The sequence below is a fragment of the Schistocerca gregaria genome, chromosome 6 (assembly GCF_023897955.1).
Source record: "Schistocerca gregaria isolate iqSchGreg1 chromosome 6, iqSchGreg1.2, whole genome shotgun sequence".
Taxonomy (NCBI): Eukaryota; Metazoa; Arthropoda; class Insecta; order Orthoptera; family Acrididae; genus Schistocerca; species Schistocerca gregaria.
Window position 1 is genome coordinate 339,487,110 of NC_064925.1, and position 27,740 is coordinate 339,514,849.

The 27,740-nt window shown below is 40.6% G+C and overlaps 1 protein-coding gene across 10 annotated transcripts in view; it reads right to left on the bottom strand.

Moving 5' to 3' along the window:
• LOC126278599 (gastrula zinc finger protein XlCGF57.1-like) overlaps window positions 1–27,740 on the bottom strand; it is a 486,383-nt gene that overhangs the window by 20,954 nt on the left and 437,689 nt on the right. For all 10 annotated transcript variants that reach the window (XM_049978828.1, XM_049978824.1, XM_049978826.1 and 7 more), the window contains 3 exons: window positions 14,016–14,134; window positions 13,776–13,932; window positions 5,620–5,729 (listed from right to left, as the gene is read on the bottom strand). In XM_049978828.1, coding sequence (XP_049834785.1) covers window positions 5,620–5,729; window positions 13,776–13,932; window positions 14,016–14,134 — 386 coding nt within the window. The remainder of the gene's footprint in view (window positions 1–5,619; window positions 5,730–13,775; window positions 13,933–14,015; window positions 14,135–27,740) is intronic.

Sequence of the window (27,740 nt, forward strand, 5' to 3'; positions counted from 1 at the left end):
AGTGTATTCATCTCTTGGTCCCCCTGTACGATTTTGACCTTTTTTATGCTTTTTTTTTTATCTCATATTTGTGTTCATAATGTCACACCTTACAATTATTATATGAATGTACATGCATCATATACATTTTTCTTTATTTTGGTACCTTCATTATCAAGCAAAATGTGATCCACATGATAACAGTGTTTTATACACAATGGAGAATTTGTTCTTACTGGATTACACTTTGGGTCACACTGGCTTATTTACCGTATGCTGGATGATAAAGGTATCAAATTTAAGGAAACAAATATATTATACACATACATAAACATAATACTTAAGGTGTAATTACATCCGTGACATCTTTTAATGCAGACGTGAGATAAGAGTTAAGTACGATGATGTAAACTAAACTGTCCACACCAACCATATCCTAAATACAATTAAATGAAGCAGTTACGATATTAACCGCTTTATAACAAGTTTCTTCTAGTGGTCATTTTCACAGCAGCTGTATTCAAATTGCATTAGTTTCAAAGAAAAATGCCTTTTTGCTTCCTGCACGTAAGGTAAAACACTTATAGGTGCACAAATTAAATAAAAAACTTAAGGTGCAACAAGCAAGAAGATACTTTTACTTTTAAACTACTACAATTTGAACCATTTTATTATTGATGTCTTCATCATCAACATCCAGTTTTAACAAATTTTGTTCTTTGTTATAGGTGGCTCATGTTAATGGGCAAAGCCTGTAACAAGTCAACTGGTAAATAAACAGCAGCTTTGGTGTTAACATGTCTTTTCTTCAATAGTTACAAACAAGCACTAATCAGCACAGTGCCTGAGGCTGTTGAACAGTACTGAGGCTGTTGAACAGTAGTCAGGCCGGTCAGAAGCCACTTCAAGAAGGGTGTCAGTGTTCAGGCATGCTTCTGTACATACCAAAATGTCACACAGTTAGAACTTCTAATCCTACCCTAGATCATTAGGATTAGCTACATGACTTTTCAAAATGCAACTTATCAGCTTATCCACATTTAGTGGAAAAAACATGGATTTCAAATCCATTGCCACTGGTTGTGAACATGAATACAACAATTTTCATTGTTCTGCTCCACTTTTCGACATTGTCAAAAATATTTAAATTATGTGATTCAACCAATGGTAATGATCACACTGTTTCATTTATGTGTATTTGTACACTCTCCCCTATGTCACTCACTGACATGTTTCTTCTTGACTAATATTCAGGGAATTAAAATAAATGCCAAGGAAAACAAATTACAATAAAATAAAAAATTAAATTATTTATTCAATAGAAAGAGCGTCACAAATTGAGCAAGTCTAAACACATTGGTCCACCTCCGTCCCTTATGCATGCAGTTATTCAGCTTGTCATTGATTTACAGAGCTGTCGGACATCCTCCTGACGGATATCAAGCCAAATTCTGTTCAACTGGTGCTCTGGAGCATCCAAGGTGGTTGGATGGCCTTGCCCATAATCAAAATCCCAAGATGGTTGGACAGCCCTATCCACAATGCTCCTAATGTTTTCAATTGCGGAGAGCTCCAACAACCTTGCCGACATAGAATACTGTTGACAGCACTTCTGCTGCTGTGAAGGTGCCATGGATGACACCAAAGGGGTCCTGAAAATGAAATGGCACCCCAGACCATAACTCCTGGTTGTCAAGCTGCATGGCGAGTGACAGTCAGTTTGGTATCCCACCACTGTCAGGGGTGTCTCCAGACACGTGTTTGCTGGTCATCAGGGCTCAATTCGAAGGAGGACTCATCGTTGAAGACAATTCCACTTCAGCCAATAGGAGTCCAGGCTGAATGTGTCCAACAACACTGCAAATGTGCCTATTGGTGTACAGAGTTCAACAGGAGTCATAGCAAGGGATGTCATGGTCTCAATCCTCTTTCTGTGAGCCACCTATTAATGGTCCCCCGTAGTCACTGAAGCCCCAGTTGTCCATCAGATCAATGATAATGATGATGAATAAAGCATTTTGAGTGTGCCTCTGATGACTGCTCAGTTCCTACATTCTATTGTCTCTCTTCAGGGTGTGTTCGGCCATGGTTCACCTACGAGGTGCGACAATAAAGTAATGAGACTGATTTTCTTTGAAAGATGTGGCAAGCCTGCAGGCTTGTGTAGGCACAATATCTTTGACCTTGGTCTATAAGCTGCTTCTAGCCAAGCGGCACATCGATGCAACTGCCGTGTCATGAGTTGTGCTGTAATAAGTTAACATAAGCTTCAGAAGGCTTTTGGAGAGGAGACAAAACACCAAAGTTCGCAATGGTACTCAAAGGGAGTACCCAGACCAAAGAAAGTTTGTATGTCAAAGTAAAAAGTGAAATGCATGCTTGTGTGCTTCTTTGATTCTAAGGGAATTGTTCATAAAGAGTGGGTGCCTCCTGGACAAACAGTTAACAAATATTACTACAAAGAAATATTAGAAAGACTTTGTAAAAGAGTTCTTAGAGTCCGTGCCAGCATTGCTGATAATTGGATTCTGCACCACGATAATGCGCCATCCCATACTGCTCTGTCAGTACAGCAATTTTTTAACCTCAAAACAAATTTCAGTACTACCACAGCAACCTTATTCGCCAGATATTGCTCTGTGTGACTTTTTCTATTTCCGAGAGTCAAAACAGCGGTCAAGGGATACCATTTTCAAACAACACAAGGTGTCCAAAAAGCTGTGACGGGGGTCTTGGTGGATATTACGGAAGATGAGTTCCAGAAATGTTTTCATCCATTGGCAGAAGTGCTGGAAAAAGTGTGTGCAATCAGAAGGGTACTACTTTGAAGGAGACAACACTAAATTTGACTAAAACGGTAAACAACATTTTTTTTTCACATCAGTCTCATTACTTTATTGTCACAGCTCTTATTCCTGGCAAAGTCATTGTGACATCACTCCTATTTAAATATCGAACAATTCACTGATTATTTCAACTAGCTTCTTTGAGCCCAAATACACGTCCTCTCTCAAACACTGACAACTGTGTATATTGTTCACACGTTGGTCTACAGGGCATAGTTCCTGTCCAACTGAGTGCACGGAATGAATTTTGCATTCACACGTTGGTCTACAGGGCATAATTCCTGTCCAACTGAGTACACGGAACGAATTTCGCAAAGACTTTATGGCCTGATATTGACATGTCCCCTGTTTGCTATCCTTGCCAGCTGCAGCATCACAGATTCATCCATCAGCTGCCAATGTTTAAGACTTTGCATTTTCCTTCGATACATGTATGAATATTGCTTTGCGACCAATTTGAATAACTCCTTCATGGTGCATTGTGTATATTGCAACCCAATGACAGCATAAAGCTGACATCATGGCAGGCAAAAGTGAAAAGATGGTCACCATCCAGAATATACAATTAATAAGTGCTAGGGCAGCAAGGAGTGAAGTTATTTATTATTTATCACTGTGCAGCATATGAAAGGGCAGAAATTATAACAATTTTAAAAATCACCACCACCCAAAAGTGTATTTAGTGTCAAATTTGTATATGTATTCTGCAAACATGTTTTGGCACAATTAGGGAGGTGGTGTAGCTGTAGAACATACTGTGAATAGAGATCTTTATTATGTACTATTAATGAAAGCTCTCTTTTTTATTAGAAGAAAGATTATATTATTTGTTTAACAGGAATTAATCATGGGCATCTACAAGTATCATTTGTAAATAGTACTAACATTAATATGTACAGTCTGGGCAGTTAGGCATAAGACAAAAAGAGCATACGACAGTTATAATTTACTTTTTTTCTGGATTATTTCAATTTTTTACTTCAAAAATTTTATGTATTTAAATATTCCACTAGACAAAATGTGTGGTATGATCAGCTTTGCTCGTCAGACCATTTCAGAAACTTTACGAATAGGCTACAGCTGATGGTAGAACAAGCTGGCTTCAGAGAAGCAGTTGTGAAGAATTCCTCTACCTTAATTGACTAAATTACTTTTTTTAAAGTTTAGTTCTAATGTATTTCATAAAACAAAAAATGTTTGTTTCTCTCTTCCTCACAACAGTTGGGAGTCCCCTTCATCCTGGCGTACAAGTGGTCTGCAGCTGCTTTCTAATCTTCCCGACTTAGCCCCCTTCCCTCTCTGAGGAAGAAGATTGTCGTTTTCACTTTTACATGTACTTTAAATTCACCTCCTGAAGATAAGCATTTGTCAGTCATTCTGTGTCTCTGTAAATTACCTTGTGTTTGAAATGTGTATGTTATTCCTCCAATGGTTCATAGTACATACACTAACCATCTAAAAAGTTCTGAGACTGATTTTATCCCTGGCGTATAAGCAATGTCCACACCGTAACTGTGTTGGCACCTTGAACTACTGACTGTAAACAACAGACACGCATTCAACCAGATGTTTCGGAGCACGCGCTGTTAAGTAGCGGACATGCGACATCAGCTTGCCCACATTGTTATGCCACAAATTGCAATGAAAGCAACATCTCTAAATCAAGTGTTCACTGTATTCCTCCATAATGTTTTGGAGAAAAGTGTCTGCAAAGTTTGTGTCACACACCTGGATTTCCAAACAAAAACGCATGGACACATGTCAGAAATTGATTGATATGCAAAATGCAACAATTCTTTATGGAAAAAATCATCACGGGTGATGTAACATAGTGTTATCTACATGAACCTACTACAAAAAGGCAAAGCACAGAAATTCACATGAAGGGTCAACGTTTTCATGAAATAACCAAAATTCAAACCAATGTGAAGCACCAGTTGAATAACATCACAAAGAAGGACTTTTTGATGGTCACTTGTTTGTATGAACTTTCTGTGCACTGTATTCAAGTCGGGGGTGGAGATGTGTAGGATACCTGAAGCATTAAAAGAACTATCTTAACGTTTCTCTATTATTTATTAATTCAGTCTCAAAATTTTTTGGACTCGTGGGGTATCTCTTCAGCAAATAGCTGCTGCATGGTTTCAGTACTCCAAAAGTTTGATAACCTATGTCACATTACACAGTCATTTCTTGGTGGTGATATATACTTTTTGTATACTGGTCTAGCCTTGGTGTTGCAGATGCTTTTTCCACTCTTCTGTTAATAATATCACTTAACTATCAACTTTTTTTTCTAATATATTTCCATCTCTAGCACAGAAACTCCTAATTTCAAACTAGACTTTTAGTGAAACTTCCTGGCAGATTAAAATTGTGTGCCCAACCGAGACTCGAACTCGGGACCTTTGCCTTTCGCGGGCAAGTTTCATATCAGTGCACACTCCGCTGCAGAGTGAAAATCTCATTCTGGAAACATCCCCCAGGCTGTGGCTAAGCCATGTCTCCGCAATATCCTTTCTTTCAGGAGTGCTAGTTCTGCAGGAGAGCTTCTGTAAAGTTTGGTAGGTAGGAGACGAGATACTGGCAGAAGTAAAGCTGTGAGTACCGGGCGTGAGTCGTGCTTCGGTAGCTCAGATGGTAGAGCACTTGCTCGCGAAAGGCAAAGGTCCCCAAGTTCGAGTCTCGGTCGGGCACATGTTTTAATCTGCCAGGAAGTTTCATATCAGCGCACACTCTGCTGCAGAGTGAAAATCTCATTCTAGACTTTTAGTACTTTTTCATTTGCACTTACCTCCTTGCATTCATAAGGCCGCTCGCCTGTGTGCATCCGTCGATGTTTCTTCATTGCACCACTTGAAGGAAATCTCTTGGGGCAGAGATCACATGCATATGGCCTCTCACCTTAAAAGAAAAAAATCCTTTTCAAAATTCACAACTTCCACATGATAATCTACTGTTTCCAAATGTGAAAAGTCACAATTTTCCTAACAAAAAAATAAAAGTTATCTCTGGTTTTTATCTGTAAGGATTATCTGGTGAAAGGATTCAGCCAGCTGTTAGATTTGTTCACCAACAGACCCAATTCCAGAAATCCAACATGATCTCCAGTCTCTCCTCAAATCCTCAAGCCCATCCCAGAACCTCTCTCTGGAGTCTATACATCTCCTCATCCCTACCACTTCCCACACTCCTACCTTCTATATGCTTCCTAATTCCATAAACCCGACTACCAGGACACACCATTGTGTCCAGTTACTGTGCCACTACTGAGAGAATCTCTGCTCTTGTAGACCAACACCTTCAGCCTATCACCCACAATCTACCCACTATATAAAATCCACTAACCATTTCCTCCACTGACTCTCCACAGTACCTGTTTCTTCACCACACAGTGCCCTGATCGTCACTATTGCTGTCACCTCCCTTTACACTAACATCCCTAATGCCCATGGCCTTGCTCTGCTACTGAATACTACATTTCCCAATGCCCAATGGATTTCAAAACTACAACCTCCTACCTGGTCACCAAGACCAACTATATCCTCACCCACAATTACTTCACCTTTAAAGGCATCACCTATAAAAAAAATCCTTGGTACAGCAATGGGCACCTGTATGGCACCATCCTATGCCAGCGTATTCATGCACCGGTGAGGAATTCTTCCTAACCACCCAGAATCTCAAATCCCTCACCTCCTTCAGATTTATTGATGACATCTTCATGGTCTGGACCAAGGGTGAAGACAACCAATCCACATTCCTTCACAACTCAACATAATCTCCCCCATTTGCTTCACCTTATCCCCTTCAAACCAACAAGACACCTTCCTTGATGTTGATCTCCAACTCAAAGATGGCTACATTAGTACCTCCGACCATATCAAATCTACCAACAACCAGCAATATCTCCACTGCAACAGCTGCCATCCATTCCATACCAAAGAGTCCCTTCCATACAGCCTAGCTACCCATGGCCTTTGCATCTGTAGTGATGAGCAATCCATCTCAAAACATACCAAGTGTCTCATTGAGGCATTCACAGACTCAGATTACCTTCCAAATCCTGTACAGAAACAGACCTGCCGTATCTTCTCTCTCCAGTCATCGCCCACCACCTCCCAAAGTCCCATCATCCAGCTATTAAGGAGCATTCCCTCACCACTCAGTATCACCCAGAAGTGGAGCAATTGAATCACATTATACATCAGAGTTTTGACTATCTGTTGTCATGCCCTGAAATGAGGAACTTCTTACGCACTATTCTATGCACCCCTCCCACAGTGATGTTCCGCCGTCCACTGAACACACACAACATCTTCGTCTATCCCTACTCTACCCTGCTCCCAACCCCTTGCCACTTGGCTCATATCCCTGCATGCAAGACTTGTCCTCGCAGATCCTACCACCACCACCACCACCACCACCACCACCACCACCACCAACACCACATACTCCAGTCCGGTCACAAGCATCTTATAAAATGCAGGGCTATCTATGAAACTAGTCATGTGATCCAAAAGGTAAGCTGCAACCACTGTGCTGTGTTCTACATGGGCATCACAATCAACAAGCTGTCTGTCCATTGTACACATGAATGGCCATCAACAAACTGTCGCCAAGAAACAGCTGAACCACTCAGTTGCTGAGCACACTGCCCAACACTGTTCTTCACTTCAATGACTGTTTCACAACCTGTGCCATCCGAATCCCTCCTACTAGCATTTGCTTCTCTGAACTGCGAAGCTGGGAACTCTCCCTGCAGTATAGCTTATGTTCACATAACCCCCATGCCTCAACCTTCTTTAATCACTGTCCTTCATCCATCTATCCCCTCCCCTGTTCCACTACAGCACTACACAGCCTTGCATTGCACCAAAACACTCACAGTATTTTTATTTCTCTTCTTTTCTGTTCAATTCACTCTTCACCGCCCCCACCTCCCCGGACTACTCCTGCTCTCCTTCTAACCTCTCATCTGCACATAGCTATCCTACCACTCTCTCCACCACATCACTGTACGCACCATAAACAGCACTTTACTGTTCCCCCTAACTTGCTATCCCTCCCCCTCCTCTCCCAGCCACTTCCTTACCCCCACCAACCAGACCGCTTCTCCCATCATATGCAGTTCCTCACAGTCTGGGCTCAGCAGTGAGAAACAGTGATCATGTGCAGTTGAGTTGTGTTTGCATGAATGTGTGCGCGCGCTACATCTGTCTACGTCAGAAGAAGGCCTTTCAGGCCGAAAGCTCACATATTTATCAGTCTTTTGTTGTGCCTGTCTGTGACTCAACACCTTCACTATATGGCGAGTACCAATCTATCCTTTTCATAATATTGTCTTTATTGTATTTTCTGCTTTTTAACATTGATGTTTATAGCATTTTTACTAACCAGCAACCAAGAAATGATGTTAGAGCAACACCTCTAATCCTCAAGTGGGCATGCCTATGTATAAAGTGCCCCAATCACAAAAAAGTTGTTTCGTACCATTCCATTGCTGTTTTACAATTGTGAGCCTTTACCTGTTTCTTCATTACAGTTTCAGCTAACGCAGTGAGAAGTTGTGTTGTGATATGTCCACGTGATCAGCAGTAACATAAAATAAACAGCGAGCTATGTGAGGAAAAAATTACGAGCTGTGCAAGAAAATGACCCCACTTCCAAGGTGGCAGCACAATCCCACAGTGATAGTCAGTTATCCTCGAGATTATTAGTAATCGTGTAAGCAGTTGACAGGGATCTGACAACTGTGTCCACCTGCTTAGCTGGATGGTAACGTGCTTGCCTCCTATGCAGGTTTCTTTATTGTTTAATTAAACAGTAATTTAGCTCATATGATTTAAGTTTATTTTATCACTGTGTAATAAAACTAGGACTAAACTATGATTCTGCTCATCCATGTTTCTCTTGGTAACATAACAACAGCTATTCATTACATGTGTATCAGATATGTCTCATGCTCACTCGTGTTATCAAAAATGTCGTGCCCGCTCGAGGATTAAACTGACAACATAAATTATAAAGGACTGTATCTTGTATTCAATGACAACATTAATACTCTGTGTTACAAGAGCCACAGAAAGCAAAACACATCTTACTGGACAAGAGAATTATCCTCATAAAACTCAGATAGCTATTTAGCACTGACTATCATAATACAAATAGTAAGAAAGAAAAATATATGTTAAGCTTATATATTTTCTTTCATCAGGGAATATGGGAATAACTGAAAACAAACAAAACATTACAGGAAGCCCTTATAAAAAATAATTTTATTGTTCAAAATGCTTAACATTTTCCTGGATATTTTGATTCAAGGATGTAAATTTGAGTTAACACTAATGTTACCTAACGAGGCCCCGTGCAAGTGTTATAGCACACTAATGACCCACTTGCAGCATTAAACCATACCATTGCATCGAAAAAATAAGGAAATGATCATATGGCATTGTTGGCAGGGAGGCCCCATCAGGGAAATTCGGTCACCGAGTGCAAGTCTTATTTCAGTCGATGCCACACTGGACAACCTGCGTGCCGGTGGTGAGGATGAAATGATGATGAGGACAACACAACACCCAGTCCACAAGCGCAGAATATCTATTGACATAACAATATACTTTCATTGCTGAAATTAAGAATATGAGTGGGCTAGTACTAGTTTCAATTGGTTTATTATTATTATTATTATTATTATTATTATTATTATTATTCATATCATCATCATCATCATCATCATCATTATTATTATGTGTGAGTGGACCTTATTGGATCACACAAAGTTATTATGGTTCAGTCTTCTGAGTTTCCAAGCAGCTCTCATTTCTTTTTCCTGTGGGTTTTTTTCCTTCTTCAGTCCTCTTTGTCCCCGATTTACATGAGCCTATACTAAATCATTTTTGAGTTGTGGGATCCAGGGTATGGCTTTGAGTTGTTCTATGTACATCCTCCACCCACAAACTAATTTAATGTTCTCATATTATGTTTCAGACTATTGCCAGACCAATGGCTATAAAGTCTAAAAGAACAATAAAATGATAATTTAATGTATTCATATCATTGTTCACACTATTTGCAGACAATGGCTATATACTCTAAAGAACAATAAAATGATAATCAGTCATAAATAGTGTCCGAGTCGTATGAAATTCAGCCTTTTCTTGTTGGAACTTGGTGGAGATGCCAATAAAATTTCAATCTCCTTTTTCTTATGTCTGTATCCAGTTTTTGTTGTTTTGGAGCCCAAGTATCTTACTTAGAATTTTGTTGTTCTTTTAGGATACCTTCCAGATCACCTTCTCTGTAAAGTGGACGTGTTTTGCTAGCATACAACACTTCAGGCTTGAAAACTCTAAATAGTGCCCAATTTTTCTATGTATGGACATATATTTCTTTGTTTGTGTTTTTTTTTTTTTACATTCAATTTTTTGTGCCATTTTAATTCCCTTATAGGCTCACATATTTCACGTACGTACTAGAAATACAGAACATTCTCGATTTGTCCATATTTTGTGATTAGTTCTTGAACAGGATGTTATGAGCAGATGTAGCTGGTTTTTTTGGAAGGATATTTAGAGATCAACTCTTTCAGCACATTCCCTGTTTAATTGCTGTCATTGCATTATCTGCTAGTGTTACCACATCATCTGGTACTGGCTGCTCCTGTCTATTAATGTCTCTTGATTTCTTCCACATCCTAGAAGGCTTTCCTTCAGAATGAAGATTTACAGAAAACAGTTTGTGAATTAATGAATGAAAAGTGTACAGACACATATGATATGGAAAATTTGTTCTAAATGTGTCAAATGCAATATAAAAATATTATCAAGGTGAGGGCAGGCTGCAATGAAACACACGTGATCTACAAAGTAATATGCAAAGTTTGTCTAGCTTTTGACATTGGCATGACAATTACGAGTATTTTTACTCAAAACAGTTGAGAAAGAAACTGCCTACAGCAACAACGTCCAACACCCTGTTCCCAACCTGGCTATATTATTTTGTTTTCATCTTTGAGCTTCACATTCCTGTTAGTGTTATATGGGAGCTCCGAAACTTAACTCGGATATTTCAGCTCCGTGTTACTTCCAGGTGCATTGCCTTAAACGATGCAGAGAAATTGCCAAACACCTACACATGTGTAGGTGGACAGAGATCTGAACCCCAATTCTCCTGAATGTAATGTTAATCACTGAGCCAGCTTGCTTGGTTTCCTTGTGCAGTGCAAACTGAATCATTGTGTTTCTATTTCTTATGTTATTTCTTTGAGTACCAATCCACCTCCAATAATCAATATTTCTAGTTTGTACAATGCTTTGTATAACCATGCGTCATTATAATGTTCTACATCGGTTTTGCATTTTCAGATAATAATTTTTGTTATATCTATTCCATATCATATTATTGATTGTTTATAACTTAGATGTTATGTCTTCACCCGGTGTAATTCTCTGGGTTGAATCACTTCTCCTGCATATTTGAATCATAGATTAATATGAGCTGCTAATGGGGGCCATCAACACAGTGTGGGGCTCTCATTTTGCCCTCTGCCTGCAATGTTTAAGTATTGATGTTTATACAGCTGCTAGTAAGAAAGCTGCAAAGAAAGCCTGGATCAAAATTATTTACACAGCTGCTCAGTAATTATATTGGCATCAAAACTGAAGATGACAGAGAGAGAGAAAGCCAAATATTGAATTCAGTCTTCCAAAATTGGTTCACTGAATATAATAATAATAATAATAATAAAATGGTTTCTGTTTTCACTCACTGCACAGCACTGAAATGGTATGCCTGTGGTAAACAGTAATTTTTTTTTAGTTTGTGACAGTATAGGTTAATTTGAATAGAACATTCTATATATACCATGTCTTCACTATTTATTGGTTACAGAGATCCAGCTGCTAAAATTCAACCCAAACAAATACTCAGAAAAGGTGTTAAGAAAATGCAAATAATTGTGTTAATCATAAATTGCACCTCCAATGTCAGTGGACTTCGAAATTCTCTTGATACCACCTTCGAGTACTGTAGCTCTGCTAAGGTGACTCTGGAGTAACTTATGGGGGGCAGCCCTAATCATGATCTGCATTATCATTTCATCTCTTGTGTGTACTTTTTATTTGTAGAGTTCAGCTTTCAACCACTATCCCAGGAGAAAGAAAGAAAGAAAGAAAGAAAGAAGTAATATCCAGATAGCTGGGTGGCCAACAAACATCATCATTCTGTGGATCCATCTGCCAATGTATTTTAAATTTATAAATATTTCACCTGATGACTAGAATGTGCAGTGGCCCAACATGCTGGAAGAACATACAGCCTCATAGCCAAAAGAACCTCTTCCAATATTGATAGAAGCTGATTTATAAGATATTCTAGATGTTAGGGGCCTGTAAGATTATTCAATAACATAACAAGTCCAATCAACCATTGTCCATCAACAATATAATGAAAAAGATAGATTGCTACTCACCATACATATAAGATGTAGAGTTACAGACATGAACAACAAAGAGGCTGCTATACATATAAGGTTGTGACCAAAATATCATTTTCCAAAATGGAAAAAGCACACACATATATATATATATATATATATATATATATATATATATATATATATATATATATATATATAGATTCCAAGACTTACCAAGCGGGAAAGCGCCGGCAGACAGGCACAGGAACAAAACACACAAACACACACACAAAATTACGAGCTTTCGCAACTGGCAGTTGCTTCGTCAGGAAGGAAGGAAGGAGAGGGAAAAATGAAAGGGTGTGGGTTTTAAGGGAGAGGGTAAGGAGTCATTCCAATCCCGGGAGCGGAAAGACTTCCCTTAGGGGAAAAAAAAAAAGGACAGGTGTACACTCGCACACACACACACACATATCCATCCGCACATACACACACATATATATATATATATATATATATATATATATTCACACAAGCACAAGTACCACACAAATTACCACTGTCTCCAGTGGCCAGCGACAGTAGTCATCTGTGTGCGAGTTGTGATTTCGTGTGTGTGTGTGTGTTGTTGATCCCACATTCCTTGGCTACCAGAAGATATAGACGTAGTTTCACATTGTGGCCTAGTGAACAAAACAACAGCTTATGAAACACTGGATCAGCTTTGTGACTGAATTCAGGATTTCCTCACAGACTTCAAAATGTTGTTCTTAATGGAGTAACATCTTCACATATAACAGTAATTTCGGGAGTACCAGAAAGGAGTGTTTAAGGTGTGTTACTGTACATGAAATACATAAATGAGCCTCTGAAAGCTTCAGAACACTGCTCACAGGTGATACTGTTGTATATAGGAAAGTTTCAATTTAAGAAAATTGCAGGCAAACATAATGTTTACCCATTAGTATAGTAAACATTTAAATAATATGTGAATAGTAAGTAAATACAGGTTCAGTTTCCAAAACAATAACCAAATTAACTGTAAATTAAACAACATTCTGCCACCTTTTTGTAATTTTACAGATGACTATCAGTAGTGTTAATGCTAACATGATTTAATATTTAAATACAAGTGAGGGACTATCAATGCACATGCACAGACATTCACTGTAAATCAAATGAAAAGTGACAAGTTAACTGTCAAAACTTAAAATCATAATGGTGCATTAAAGCACGGTGTTTCTGATGAGAGGTATTTATCAAAAATGTATTACAGATTCATAAATTTTTAAGAATCACACATGTCTGACACAGCATTTTTGTAATACACAATAAGGTCCTTTAGTTATATTTTAGATATTATAATATTAACTAATGGTTAGAAATTATTTTATTGTCAACACAGTTAACACATCTGGTTGGAATCTTTCATGAAATATTCGTATCCCATACAGAAAGGAAGACATTGAAGTTATGAGCAAGATCTTAATAGAAATTTGAACAAACAAATTTCAAATTACTTTGCTAACCTGTATGGGTCCTCAAATGAACCTGCAAGAGTGTAGCACCCTGGAACTCTCGATGACAATGTTCACAAGTGTAAGTCTTCTTGCGTATCACCTGACCTGCATGAGCACGTAGATGCTGCCTCAAATTATCTTTGCGGCTGAACATTCGCCCACACACCTGAGTAATAGACATAAAAATTGTAAAGAAACTTATAACGCGATATGATGAATAAATACAAAGTTTAGGTCAACTACAATTACCTGACATGGAAAATTAGTCCTTGACTTCCCATCACAGCCTGTTTGTGAAACGTGTCTCTCTAAATGATATTTTCTACTAAATGTTTTCTGACACCGTGTACATGAGTAGGGTTTCAGACCTGTCAAACAAAAGAAATAAACATAATGTTTTCTCTTAATGACATACATATTTCTAATAAAGATTCTGCATTAACTGCCGTTACAAGTCAAATCAAAATAGTAGCTGTAAACATTCAGTCAAATATGAAATTGTGGCTAGTGAATGCCACTGCTAGCATTTATAAGTTTTTCTTTTACATGTGAATCTGAATTACTTTCCCAGATGTGATTTACAGTAACATCACCAAACAGCTGTCCCTAATTCTTTGTCTGGATCATCCTATGTCAACTGATTAAAGTAAAAACCAGTTTCCAAAAATGGTTCAGCAAATGAACCATCAGAAATGACCAAAAACTGATTTGGTATACACATTCCAGGCACATTAATGTGGCCACATTTTTCAGTGCTCATCACTGCACGATGTGCAGGAAGTGTGTCAGTGAGGTTCTGTAAGGAACAGAAATGAATGTGGAGGCATGCCAACTGTAGTGCCATGGCAGGCTGCACCAGGTTTCTCAGTTGAGGAACCAGGGCATGAACAGCTCAATCGGTGTGGGCACAAAGATTCTCAATTTGATTTGAATCCAGCGAGTTTAGTAGCCACGGGAGTATGGTAAACTCAAGTGCTCTTCAAACCAAGCACACATACTGCGAGATGTGACACATTGCATTGTCCTGCTGGTAGATGCCATTGTGCCAAGGGAAAACACATGCATGTAGTAATGTACATGGTCCCCAAGGCAACATGCATACTTGTGCTGATCCATTATGCCTTCCAGAATCACGAGATCACCCAGGGAATATCACAAAAACATCCCCCGGACCATAAAATCCCTCCTCCAGTCCGGAAACTTCCGACAATTGTGAAAGTGTTTGTACCATCTGTCTGGTGGAGCATAAAACGTGATCCATTTGGAAAGGCCACCTGTCGCCACTCAGTGGCAAATTGTAGCCTTGGCCACCAATGAAAAGCAGTCAGCATGGGTGTATGAACCAAGTGCCTACTGCGCAGGCTCACACACAGCATTGAATGGTCATTGAGGAGAAACCATTGGTAGCCCCTTGGTGCACCTGGACAGTTAGCTGCTCAACAGCTGCCTGTACACATCTCTGCAGCTGTCATTCACCACTGTCATCTACGGTCTGTGGTGCACCAAAGTTGCCTCGGCACCAGTTCTGGATAGTGCTATTTTGCCTTCCATGGTATACTATAACCTTGGCAGCATGGGAACAGTTTACAGGCTTAACTGTTTCAGAAACGCTTCCAAATCTTGGCCCAAAAGCCGATGTGATAGGACATCACAAGAAATTGCTTCATTTCTGCATTACAACAATGACTGCCCTGATTCCCGCATCTTCCACAACATAATTTATACACCTACCACTTTTAGTGCTGCCACATTTGTGAGTGCTTACTATGCTTCGAGATTGAACATAGGTGGTGGTCACATTAATGTTACTGGACTGTATACTAAGTACATTCTTATGTTTTGAGTATACTGAAATAACCAAAAAACTGCCAAGATTCACTAAATATCCAAGTATATAAAGAAAGAGAAGCTTTATAAGAACTGAATAAGAAGTTGTTTAATTATATTGTATGAGGGTTGAATGAAAAGTAATGCCTCCACTTTCATTAATTGTGTTTGGGTGGTAATATTTTAATAAATCAAACACTGAAATAATCCTTAGAATGTGATATTCAAGTACCAATATTCACACTTCCACATGGTCACCAGCCAATTGGATACATTTCTGCCAATGACAAACAAGTTTTCTGGCGCCGTCATGGAAGAAGTCAACATACTGTTTCCTCAACCACAGTCGCACAGTTCTCTCAACATCAGAAGCATAATGATGTCCCCACTGATAGGCTTTCATTATTGGGAACAGATGGAAGTCAGACAGTGCTAAATCTGGATTGTATGGACGATGCCGTACGGTGGTGAGATTCAGTCTCTGAAGTTCTGCTGTGATGGCACGTTAAGTGTGTGGTTTGACACTGTCATGCCACAGGAAAACATTTCCCTTTTCCTTTCGGACCCTTGGTAGCCGTCGTTTAAGAGTTCGCAGCATTTTGATGTAATGTTCTGAATTTACTGTTGTTCACAATCAAGGAAATCAACATGGATAACACTATCTGCAGCCCAGAACACAGTGGCCATGATCTTTCCAGTCGAGAGCTGTGTCTGGAATTTCTTTTTCTGGGGCGGGTCTTTGTGTTGAAATTCCATAGACTGGCATTCCGTCTCCGGGTCGTAATGGTGTACCGGCTTTTGTCTCCTGTCACAATTGAATGGAGAAAAGCATCAGCATCTGGGGTACCCAGCATGCACAGATCTTTCAAAAGCCAAGCAAAGCAATAATGTGACCCACATGTTCTTGTGAAATGCTGATTGTGCTTCTGATTTCTCTCTGAGTGATACGACGATTATGCTGAATCAATCTGTCAACATTTAGCTTGTGAAACACGGTGGTTGCTGTGACAGAACGTCCACTCTTTGTTTGTCATGTAGGTCTGATGTTCTCGCCTCAACATCTTTACACTTACTTGACCAACGACACACAACACTCAAATCAACTCAATGACTATAAACTGCTGTCATACTCCGATGAATCTCTTGTGGGGTGACACCTTCTGCTGTCAAGAATTCAGTGACTGCATGTTGCTTAAATTGCACTGACTGACCGTCCAAGCAGGGTTCCATACTTTACATGATAACAACATAACCGTTCAATGCTAAGGCTTCCTGCCAACTGGAGTTGTAGAGAAGAGGCTACGAAACAAGCCAGTACCTGCCACATACCAACACTGCCAACTGAAGAGTTACGAAGGTGGAGGCATTACTTTGCCGTCAACCCTCGTATATGATTTATGTAGCACATTTAGCATTTAAAGTTTTTAAGATTAATTGCTCTAAATCCGTCTATTTCGTTACTTTAAAATCCATATTTTTCACTAAAAATATACAAAAATTATGATCTTTTTTAATTTTAATATTCACATTCATTTACAGTCATGTTTATTGTCTATAGTACTGGTAAGATGGACACACACACACACACACACACACACACACACACACACACACACACACACACTGTTTTTTTTTTTTTTTTTGACCTCTTTATTTTGAGACTCCTAAATTATGTGAATCCAGAAACTTTGAGTATGGACCACAATATTGGTCTCACCATATTTCCTTTCATGGCCAATTTGATGTGTTGTTTTAGACAGGTATGTCGCTGATGTTCCTTACATCTTTCCTCACCTATCCTGATAGACAGTACACCTCTATCAAAACATGGCATCCAGTGTCTTTTGTTCGCTTCAACTAAGGTAAAAATTATTCTTTGTAAATTTAAAGATGATCCAGGTCTCTGAAAGCTTGGTGTGTATCACATTCCATGTGTTGTGCTTTGTTTTGTTTTAGGGTGCAAAACCAACTAGGGTCATACACTCCCATGTCAAAACAGTAGAACATGAAGACAAAGAAAGGAGTTAAAAATGACAACACATTAATCCCAATCGACAGAGGAGGAGACAGCTATAAACATGGATGTGGAGAAAGGTCTATAAAATACGCCATAGAGAAACGGAGGTCCTGAATTAAAAATTAAATGGGCTTCACCATACTGCTACAACGGTTAAAAAGTAAAACGTGGTCAAAAGCCTGCGTGTTGTTCAATAAAACGGTTGATAACTCAGAAGGCAAACACAAATAACAATATAAGTGGTTAAAAAAAGGGCATTCTGTCAGGAAATGGCTGACCATCTAAGGCTGAGCACAATGAGCACAAAGTGGTGGGGGAGCACCACTTAACAAATGGTGGTGGCTAAAAAGACAGTGCCCGATATGCAACCTATCTAAAATTATCTCATCAGGCTGAGAGGAGGTTCTCCAAGCCGCTGGGAGAGGCTTAATAACCCAGAGCATGTTCCATAAAGGGAGGACCAGTGACAGATCATTAGAGGGAATGTAAGAACTAGCGGGCTGAAGTATGAGGACTGCAGCCTTGGCGGCAGTGTCAATGGCCTCGTTTCCTGTCAGACCGACATGATCAGGAACCCACATAAACATCACAGTGGCCCCATCAAGAGTGAGTAAATGACAACTTTCCTGGACCCGTTGCACTAAGGGATGGATGGTGTACAGCTCACAGAAGCTTTGAAGGGCACTGAGAGAATGAGTAGATGACCCTATTGAAAAGCCTGTGTAGCCAGATGTACTGTGTAGCTTGATACAGGGTGAAGAGCTATACTGTGAACACTGAGCAGTGTTCTGGAAGTCAATACTGAAAAATGTCAGTGCCAATGAGAAAAGCATACGAGACACCAAGGTCTTGCATACCTGTCACTGCGGTAGGACAGCAGTAGATCGACATCTTCTGCATACAGGCACTCAACCAGGCTTGTGTAAAAGACGCCAGTGGCCAAATGGATGCCATGATGGTGAGTAGTATTGAGACAGTGTAAGAGGGACACACGTGCAGATGCATGAACGAAACACCCATAGTCTAGTTTCGAACGGACAAAGGACCGGTACAAATGCAGGAGGGTGGATTGATCTGCCCCCCAGGAAGTACCACTGAGGGGACAGGACACTGAGGGACCGCATACAGCAGGCTGCTTGGTAAGAGATGTGGGAGGACCAGGAAAGTTTCCTATCGAGCATGAGCTCCAGGAATTTCGTAGTTTCAATGAACAGAAGAGCTACAGGCCTAAGAGGTAAAGATGATGGAAGAAACCAACCACGCAGCCAGAAATTCATACAAACAGTTTTTTCAGTGGAAAAACAAAAGCCGTTGTCGATACTCCATAAGACAGACAATTGAGGCATTGCTGAAGACACCACTCAATGAGATAAGTCCATGGAGAACTGCAATACATGGCAAAACCATGAACAAAAAGGGAGCCGGAGATGCCCGGCGGGAGACAGGCCATCACAGGGTTAATGGCCATAGCAAAGAGGACAAAGCTCTGGACAGAATCCTAAGGAACACCGTTTTCCTGGATAAAGGTGTCGGACAAGGCAGAATCCACATGTACCTTGAAAACTCGGTCTTTTACAAATCCCTCAAGGAAATGAAACATGCGGCCTCAGAAGCCCCTTGTGTAGACATTACAGAGGGTACCAGTCCTTCAGCAGATGTCGTAGGCTTTCTCCAAATCAAAGAACACAGCAACAGTCTGGGATTTCCACAGAAAACCATTCACGGCATGGGTGGACAATGACAATATGGTCAACTGCAGAACAGCACGCTCAAAAACCACACTCTGTAGTGGTTAGTAAATTGCAAGACTCGAGCCACCATACCAGCCAGGCATGAATCATGGTGAGAGAAATGGGGCAGTAGCTAGAAGGAGGACGTTTGTCCTTATGGTGCTCAGGTATGGGTATGACAGTGGCTTCACACCAGCATCTGTGAAACTTGCTCTCTGCGCAGATGCCATTGTATGCATGAAGTAGAAAGTGCTTGTCCACACGAGAAATGTGCTGCAACATCAGAATGTAAACATCGTCTGCCCCTGGGGCGGAGGGTCAGGATGAAGTGAGAGCATGATCTAGCTCCCTCATAGTAAATGTGGCATTGTAGCACTCACGATTCTAAGAAGAGAAGAATATCGCCTGAGTCTCCTCTACTCGTTTTCGATGGAGGAAGGCAAGGTGATAGAGGGAGGAGCTCAAAATCTCTGCAAAATGGTAACCCAAGGTGTTGGAGATAGCAATTAGGTCCACTACAACATCATCAGATACCGTCAGACCAGAAATTCAGGAATGGGTCTTGTCCCAGAGAGCTACAGGAGGTTGGTCCACATGACGGAAGAGGGAGTGGAACTGTTAAAAGAACTATTGAATGAAACCCAGCTAGCTTTTTTGCTATCCCAAAGAACGCGACGATACTCTGCACACAACTGTTTATAATGAATGCAGTTTGCCATCATGGGACGACAGTTAAACATTCGAGGAAGCACATCTCTGCACACAAATTGTGTCACAGCATGCCTCAATCCACAAAGGTGACTGGGACACGGCATGGTAAAGAGGAAGTGCGAGTAATGGCACATTCTGCGGTAGTAAAGATAATGTTTGTAAGATATTCTACCTGCTCATCACAACTGGAGAAATCTTGTTAACCAAAGGTCACCAGGGACGAGTAAAGCCTCCAGTAGCTGGGCATTGCAGAAGGTTAGGTCAAAATGGGAATAGATGTGTATGGACTCTGAGAGGAACATGGATGCTCCTGTGTTAAGGCAGGGGAGGTTAAGTTCAATGATAAGATCAGCAAAGAGGGCACCTCTTGGACAGGTTCCAGGAAAACTCCAAATGGGATAGTGCGTATTAAAGTCACTGGGCAGCAGAAAAAGGTAGCTGCCCAATCAGCTGGAGGAAGTCTGCCCTGGTAACATCAAATGATGGAGGAATGTAAACAGTACAAAGGGAAAAGGTCAAATGAGGAAGGAAAATGCGAAATGCAACTGCTTGAAGGCGGGTAGTCTGGCAGATGGGTTAACTATAAATGTCATCCCGTGTGAGCAGCATGATTCCCCATGAGATGGAATGCCATCCTTGGGGTGAAGGTCAAAATGGATCAGGAAACAATTCAAGAGCTCAAAGCAGTCATGAGAACGCAATTTTATTTTCTGAGAGCAGAGAACAATCAGAAGCTGTGATTCTAAGAGCAGTCATAAATCCTCTTTGTTTGATCAAAATCCAGAAATATTCCACTGAAGGAGAGTCATAATGAGGAACGACGAGTGGGAAAAAAATGGGAGGGGTGTCACCTCGGCGGTTGCCAAGTGCCAGCCTTCAAAGTCTCACTACTACAGGGCACAGAGGCTGGAGGCTCCTGCTCCATCAGATCTACAGAGGCATCGGCGTTTCCCTTCTGTCGATCTGCAGAGTGCATGGCAGAAAAATGGTTGGCGATGCGCACCAGCAACATGGAGGTCCGTTAGGCGAGAGTATCAAGTAGCGACACCGTCAAAAAGGATCTTCAAGCTGGCGAAGGAGAAGACCATTTGCCTTTGTTTGACTTCCTGAAGCCTTTCCGGTTGGCTGAGGAAGACTCACAGGTTTGTTGGCCGGAGGGACATAGGTAGTCTTTGCAAAAGTATTCCTTCTGTCCTGTTTGGCCTGCCGATTGTGTAGCAGGTGACTTTGTCCCGGGAGGCAAATGTTTGATGGCTTGTTGAAAAGCTGGAGGAGGACATAGCAATGCTACCACGACACTGGGCAATTTCACAAACACAGTGCTGAATTTGATGCCGCATGTCCACATGGCCATGTTCTTCATGGAGCGAGATGTAGCAAGAACAGTACCGTAAGTGACAGATGGTAGAATGCACTGTTTGTGACTAACCAGTAACTTGCGAGCAGCCGGGTAAGCCACTTTCTCCTTTACCTGGATCTTCTGGATGGTCCGCTCATCGAGATACACGGGACAATCATGGTCGCTATTGCAATTGATACAGCAGGGAGGAGGAGGCAATCACCCTCTTGCGCACCCTTACCACAGGTTACACATTTGGTCAAGCATCGACAATACATCTGGTTGTGGTTTAAATGATGGCACTGGCAGCAGCACATTGGGTTCAGAATGTACGGTCGACCTGTGATAACTTCATAGCCTACTTTGATCTTGGACGGAAGCACCACTCTACCAAAGATGACAAAAAGAGTACATGTGGGCACTAAGAATGCATCTCCCTTTTTCATCACCCAATGGATGGTGATGACACCGTAATCTGGGAGGTATATTTCAATTCAACAATCGGACCATCAAGCAGCCTAGTGTAAAAAAAAAAAACACACACACACAGGAAGAATTCAGGGTTCTGTGGGCCTCAACACAAACAGGATAGCCATGGAGAAGTAAAGTGCAAACAGTTGTTGTGCTTGAGAATCGGAAGTAGTCTCCAAAAGCAAATTGCCATTGCGTAAGTGAGAGCAGGATTTCATGCAATTGCGTAAGTGAGAGCAGGATTTCACCGCACCGGCAATTGCATTAATACCTTCCTGAATAAGAAATGGATTTACCGTTGCAAAGTACTGACCGCCTCCAGTACGCGAAACCATGAGGAACCGTGGTGCAGCTGAGAGGGTCTTTGAATCGGGATCTCCATTCCGTTTTATGTTGGGTAGATGTGGACTGTGAAGATGATGATTGGCTCATTGTGAGAAAATATCTCATGATGCCAGCATCTCCGATGGTGCGCTCCTCCCAACAAGGAGTCCCCCATCATAGAGGCTCACCCATCTTAAGTGATTGTTCACACCTCAGATCACACCTCCTGAACACCTGACAGGTGGACCAATCGACAATTTGGAAAGGTAGCAGCTCAGGGACCCTATTCTGTATCTTTCTGCCATTTTGCCGATTGGTTCGGTATGCGAGCGCATCAAACAGTCTTGTTTTCAAAGGAGAGCCCCAACATTATTCTGTAAGCATTTCAGATGTGATTCTGAATGGTCCTAAAGAACCAAAATGCTGCTGTCAGTTCTCCTCGCGCCAACCAACCAAAAGCAATATGCTTCAGATCCACGCATGCGCACTGCAGCCCCACAGCGGCATGAAAACGAAGCAGCTAGCAGCCGACACAGGCACGCTATTCTTCACAGTGGCGAAAAGTGTGGTTAGAGTATGTAATACTGTTCAAATTTCGCTGACCATGTGCTACCATTAATGCATTATAGTGTTCTAGAAACTATCATAAATGTCACATTATGTCATTTTATTCTCATTCACATCGACATTTTGTTTTCGGATGTAACGTTTTGGAATGTGCTTCACAAATAAGAGAAGTGAAACATATATGGCAAGAAACAAACTGCCTTCTGCTAGTTGCATAGACAAAACACATCGCTACGAACTCGATAAATTGTTTAAGAGAGTGTTAAAGAATAGAAAGATGCATAGAATGTGGTTGTAACTCGCTCCTAGAGATCCAAATGATAAAGCAGCCTACTTGTCTATATGATAAAACAACAATTTGGTTCATAAAAACAAAATTTAAAAAATCGACTTTTCAAGAGCATGTGGCGAGTCTGATGAATCAAAAAGTTTCATATATGGGACTATAGTCTGAAAATATTGTGGCAGGAATCTTTCAACTCTGTCCACTGTTGTTAAGGATTCGATCACAGATAAATACTTGTGACAAGCTAGAGTACAAAGACGCTTGCTGCTAGTTTCATTTGCAGTAATTTACGATAAGATATTAGTTAGATTCCAGTCTGAGCCCACACTCGGTAATCACTAGGTATCCAGAAAGAATGGTGAATTATATGTGACAAGAAAAAATATAAATTTCACTGTCAGTTGTTTCATGCACAGCACTTTTATCATTCATTTCTTACACAAATGGAAGTCACAAAATCAAAGATATTCATTACTGAGAAGGTGCACTCTTATGTGTAAATAACAATGAATATTTCAGAAAAATGCTTAACTTTGATGATGAACGAAGTCTCAGAAAGTGTTACAAACACGAAGAGGGAAATAAAATGTTTTGGTATCATGGGATATGAGAACCTATGACCTTCGAGACAGCAGTTTGTTGCATTATCAACATCACTATTACAACTCGCATGCCTTTGGCGCTATATTCCACGTAACACTCCTGAAAGATGCAGGCTGACTTCATTGCCGAATGATGGCATGAGCCGTATATGTATGAAATTTTGGGAGGTTGCCTCCATCAGGCTTCACAAAATTCCTTTGCATTGTCACTTAAAAGTTTTAAATGTGTTTTGATAATTAATAAGTAAACCATTTGCAGAAAAAAGTACATTAAGTCACTAGTAATTTCAGCTATCACCCACGTGATGTACGTAAGCAGAGCCAACCTTTTGAAATTTAATGACTTTTTAAACTCTTAATTACACAAAAATAGCAAGTATTTTGTGAGAATGTTGACCAAAACTATTTTTTATGTTATAATCATTCACAGTAACACAACAAACCATATTTCTAACAAAGGTAAATAATCTGTTATGAACTCACTTTCCACCTGGATGCATCCTTGTGATTCTTCAGTGACACAATCACCAATTCCGAAGCTTAAACTGCTCAATATGTTTAAAATAACAAATTGTAGGTGTAAATAAGCCACACCGAACCAAACGAGAGGGCCATACTGAAATCCAAAACCTCTCAGTACAATTGTCGAAAAATTGACAGGAAGACCGATCGGTGGCAGATTTCAGAAGCTTACTGAATAGGAACTTCAGATAAATAACCAAAAATGACGTAACTACCGAGGTTAAACTACTGCACCGACCGGTATGAACAATACAGAATAGGGCTCCAGGCAATCACCTCTCTCTGGGCCTGGCTTGTTCCAGGGTCACATGCAAACCCTAACTGTCAACGCGGGGCTGGGAATTATGCATTACGCAATCACCTGTTAAGTGTCAGACACGTGAGCCAGCCTTCAAGAGGGCACAGGGAGGAAGAGGAAAACAGAGGAGCTTCAAACGAAGAAGCAAAGGAAGGATAGGAGAAGGTAAATGAAGAAACGAAGAAAGGAAAAAAGGAAAAACCGTGGTGAGATTGTAAAATGCGGAACATATTCTCAAAAACACCCCAGACATGTTCCCCAAGGGAGGGGAAAAGGAATAGCAAAAGGACAGACATCCAGCATGGAAGGGAAAAGATGTTACTAAGGCTAGGGACTCGTGGAAGTCAAGCACGGACTCGCCAAAGAGTGGCAAGCCCCCCGGGTGGAAGGGGCGCATTCCATGTGAATGTGGCATGTCTTAGGGCGTCCAGAAAGGCAGTTTGAAAGAATAGTTACAAAATCTGCAAACAGATGGCGCTGTAATCGCCATACGTAATGCCTAGTATAAATAGTGATCCGAAGCCCAGAGCGATCAGTTCAACTATTGAAACGTGAAAGGAGGTTAGTGTACCAAAGGAAGAGATTAAAACCATGTACTCCATTGAACAACACGTTTTTCTGGTGCTAGAGTACCACATGTTAGAAGAGAGTCGTACGGCAACAAGGCAAAGTTTTCAAGCACGATTTAATGTTCCAAAAGGACCCGATGTGAAAACCATTTGCACACTCTTCGGCAAAATTTCAACAAACAGGCAGCGTAACTGATGATCTAGTGAAGCAAGTTGGCCGCAAGCAAACCGCAGTTACACCTGAAAATATCGACACAGTTTCTGGAATTATTCAGCGAAATCCAATGTCATCCATCTGCAGAATTGCATCTGAGACTGGTTTGAAGCGTTCCAGCACGCAGAAAATACTGAGAAAGAGCCTACACATGTTTCCATTCAAAATTCAAACGCACCAGGTCATACCCGTAAGAGCTGTGCAACAAAGGGTTGCCTTTGCTAATCAGATGCTCACAATGATTGATAGTGAAGGATTTGATGTTGGCTGCATCTGGTTTACAGATGAAGCACACTTCCACCTGAATGGATACGTGAATAAGCAGAACTGGCGATTTTGGGGTTCTGAAAAGCCATATTGGTGTGAAGCAAAACCCCTGTATTCTCCTAAAGTTACTGTGTGGGCTGCAGTATGCAGTAGAGGCATTATTGCCCTTTTTCATTCGAGAAACGGTCACTGGTGCACATTACATTGCGATTTTGGAACAATTTGTCAGCACACAGCAAGCGTTAGAGGATCGACCAGGTACTGAATGGTTTATGCAATATCGAGCCCGACCACATCAGACCGAACAAGTGTTTTGCTTTCTTGAGGACTACTTTGGGAATCGAGTCATTGCTTTGGAATGTCCCAAATTTACTGGTGCAGGCATGGATTGGCCTCCATATTCGCCGGATTTGACTCCTTGTGACTTTTTTTTTTTTTTTGTGGGGCACAGTGAAAGACATGATCTACCCGAAGCACCCCACCATGTTGGACGAGCTTCTATCGGTGATCTCTGTGGCATGTGAATCCATTTCGGTTGAGACACTACGAAATGTGATAGCCAATTTCATTCTTCATTTGTGCTACCTCTGTAGTGCCAATGGTGAACATTTTGAAAACAGTGTGATGTGATTGTTTGCAAAGGTTGTTTTCATATGATTATTTCACTTACGTATTCTAATATGAGCTGCACAGCGTACAGCGCCGTCTGTCAGCAGCTTTTGTAACTATTATTCCAAGGAGAGATGCAAGGAACATTAGCAACATACCCGACAATAACCACCAAGCAAATCAGCTGTTATCGAACACTGCCTTGATTACAATTATGAAATTAAATACAGTAAAACCGGTATCGTGATGCAAATGTAAAGTTAGTGGGACAGCATAATTAAAGATTCTATTGGAATAAGGATTTGAGAAAACTAATAAACACGGACAGTGGTTTCAATTTAAATACCGCTTGCAGTGCGACAATCAATTTATTACGATCTCATCAGCCACCAAATTCACCAGAGTTACCAAATTCACCAGAGTTGGAAAGAACTGAGGGACATTGTGTTCCACTGAACAGAAGTGTGAGCTCCAAAAAAAAGAAAGAATATCAAAGGATGCTGGGAGTCAAAGGTGGCCGTATATTGGTTGTGAGTTCAACAATAGTTCACAGTCTGGTTGGAGTCCACAAAGTGAGTACACTTACCAGAAAAACTCACAGTACCTCACAAAAACGGTTGGGTCTGTCATCTAAATACTGCACTTTAAATTAAAGCAATAGACGAAAACTGCAGAAACTGCAAAAAGATACAAAATGTAGAAGGTGGGACCTGATAAAGTTGAAAGATGCAGAGGTTGTTGAGAGTTTCAGAGCAAACACAAGTTAACAACTGACTTGAAGAGGGAAAAGGCACACAGTAGAAGACAAATGGGTGGCTTTGAGAGATGAAATAGTGAATACAGCACTGGATCAAATAAGTAAAAAAACAAGGTCTAGTAGAAACACCTGGATAATACAGGAGATATTGAACTTAATTAACTGATGAAAGGAGAAATAAAAATGCAGTAAATGAAGCATGTGAAAGGGAATACAAGTGTCAAAAAAAGAGATCGACACAAAGTACAAATTGGCAAGCAGGAATGGCTGGAGGACAAATGTAAGGAGTTTGAAACATGTATCACTAGTGGAAAGACAGATATTGTCTCTAGGAAACTTAAAAGAGGCTTTTGGAGAAAACAGAAGCAGCTGTATGAATACCAAGGGCTCAGATGGAAAACCATTTCTACTCAAAAAAGGGAAATCTGAAAGATGGAAGGAGTATTTAGACGATGTGGATGAAGATGAGAAGGGAGACATGATACTGTGTGAAGAATTTGACAGAGCACTGAAAGACCCAAGTTGAAACAAGACTGCAGGAGTAGACAACACTCCTTCAGAACTACTGATAGCTTTCTGAGAGCCAGCCATGAGAAAACTTTTCCATCTAGTGTGCAAGATGTATGTCACAGGCAAAGTAACCTCATACTTCAAGAAGAATATCGTAATTCCAATCCCAAACAAAACAGGTGCTGACAGGTGAACTATCCATTGAAGAAGTTTTGGATGCAAAATACTAACACGTTATCTACAGAAGAATGGAGAAACTGGCAGAAGCCAACCACAGGGAAGATCAATTTGGATTCAGGAGAAATGTAGGAACATGCGAGACAATACAGACCCTACAAATTTTCACAGAAAATA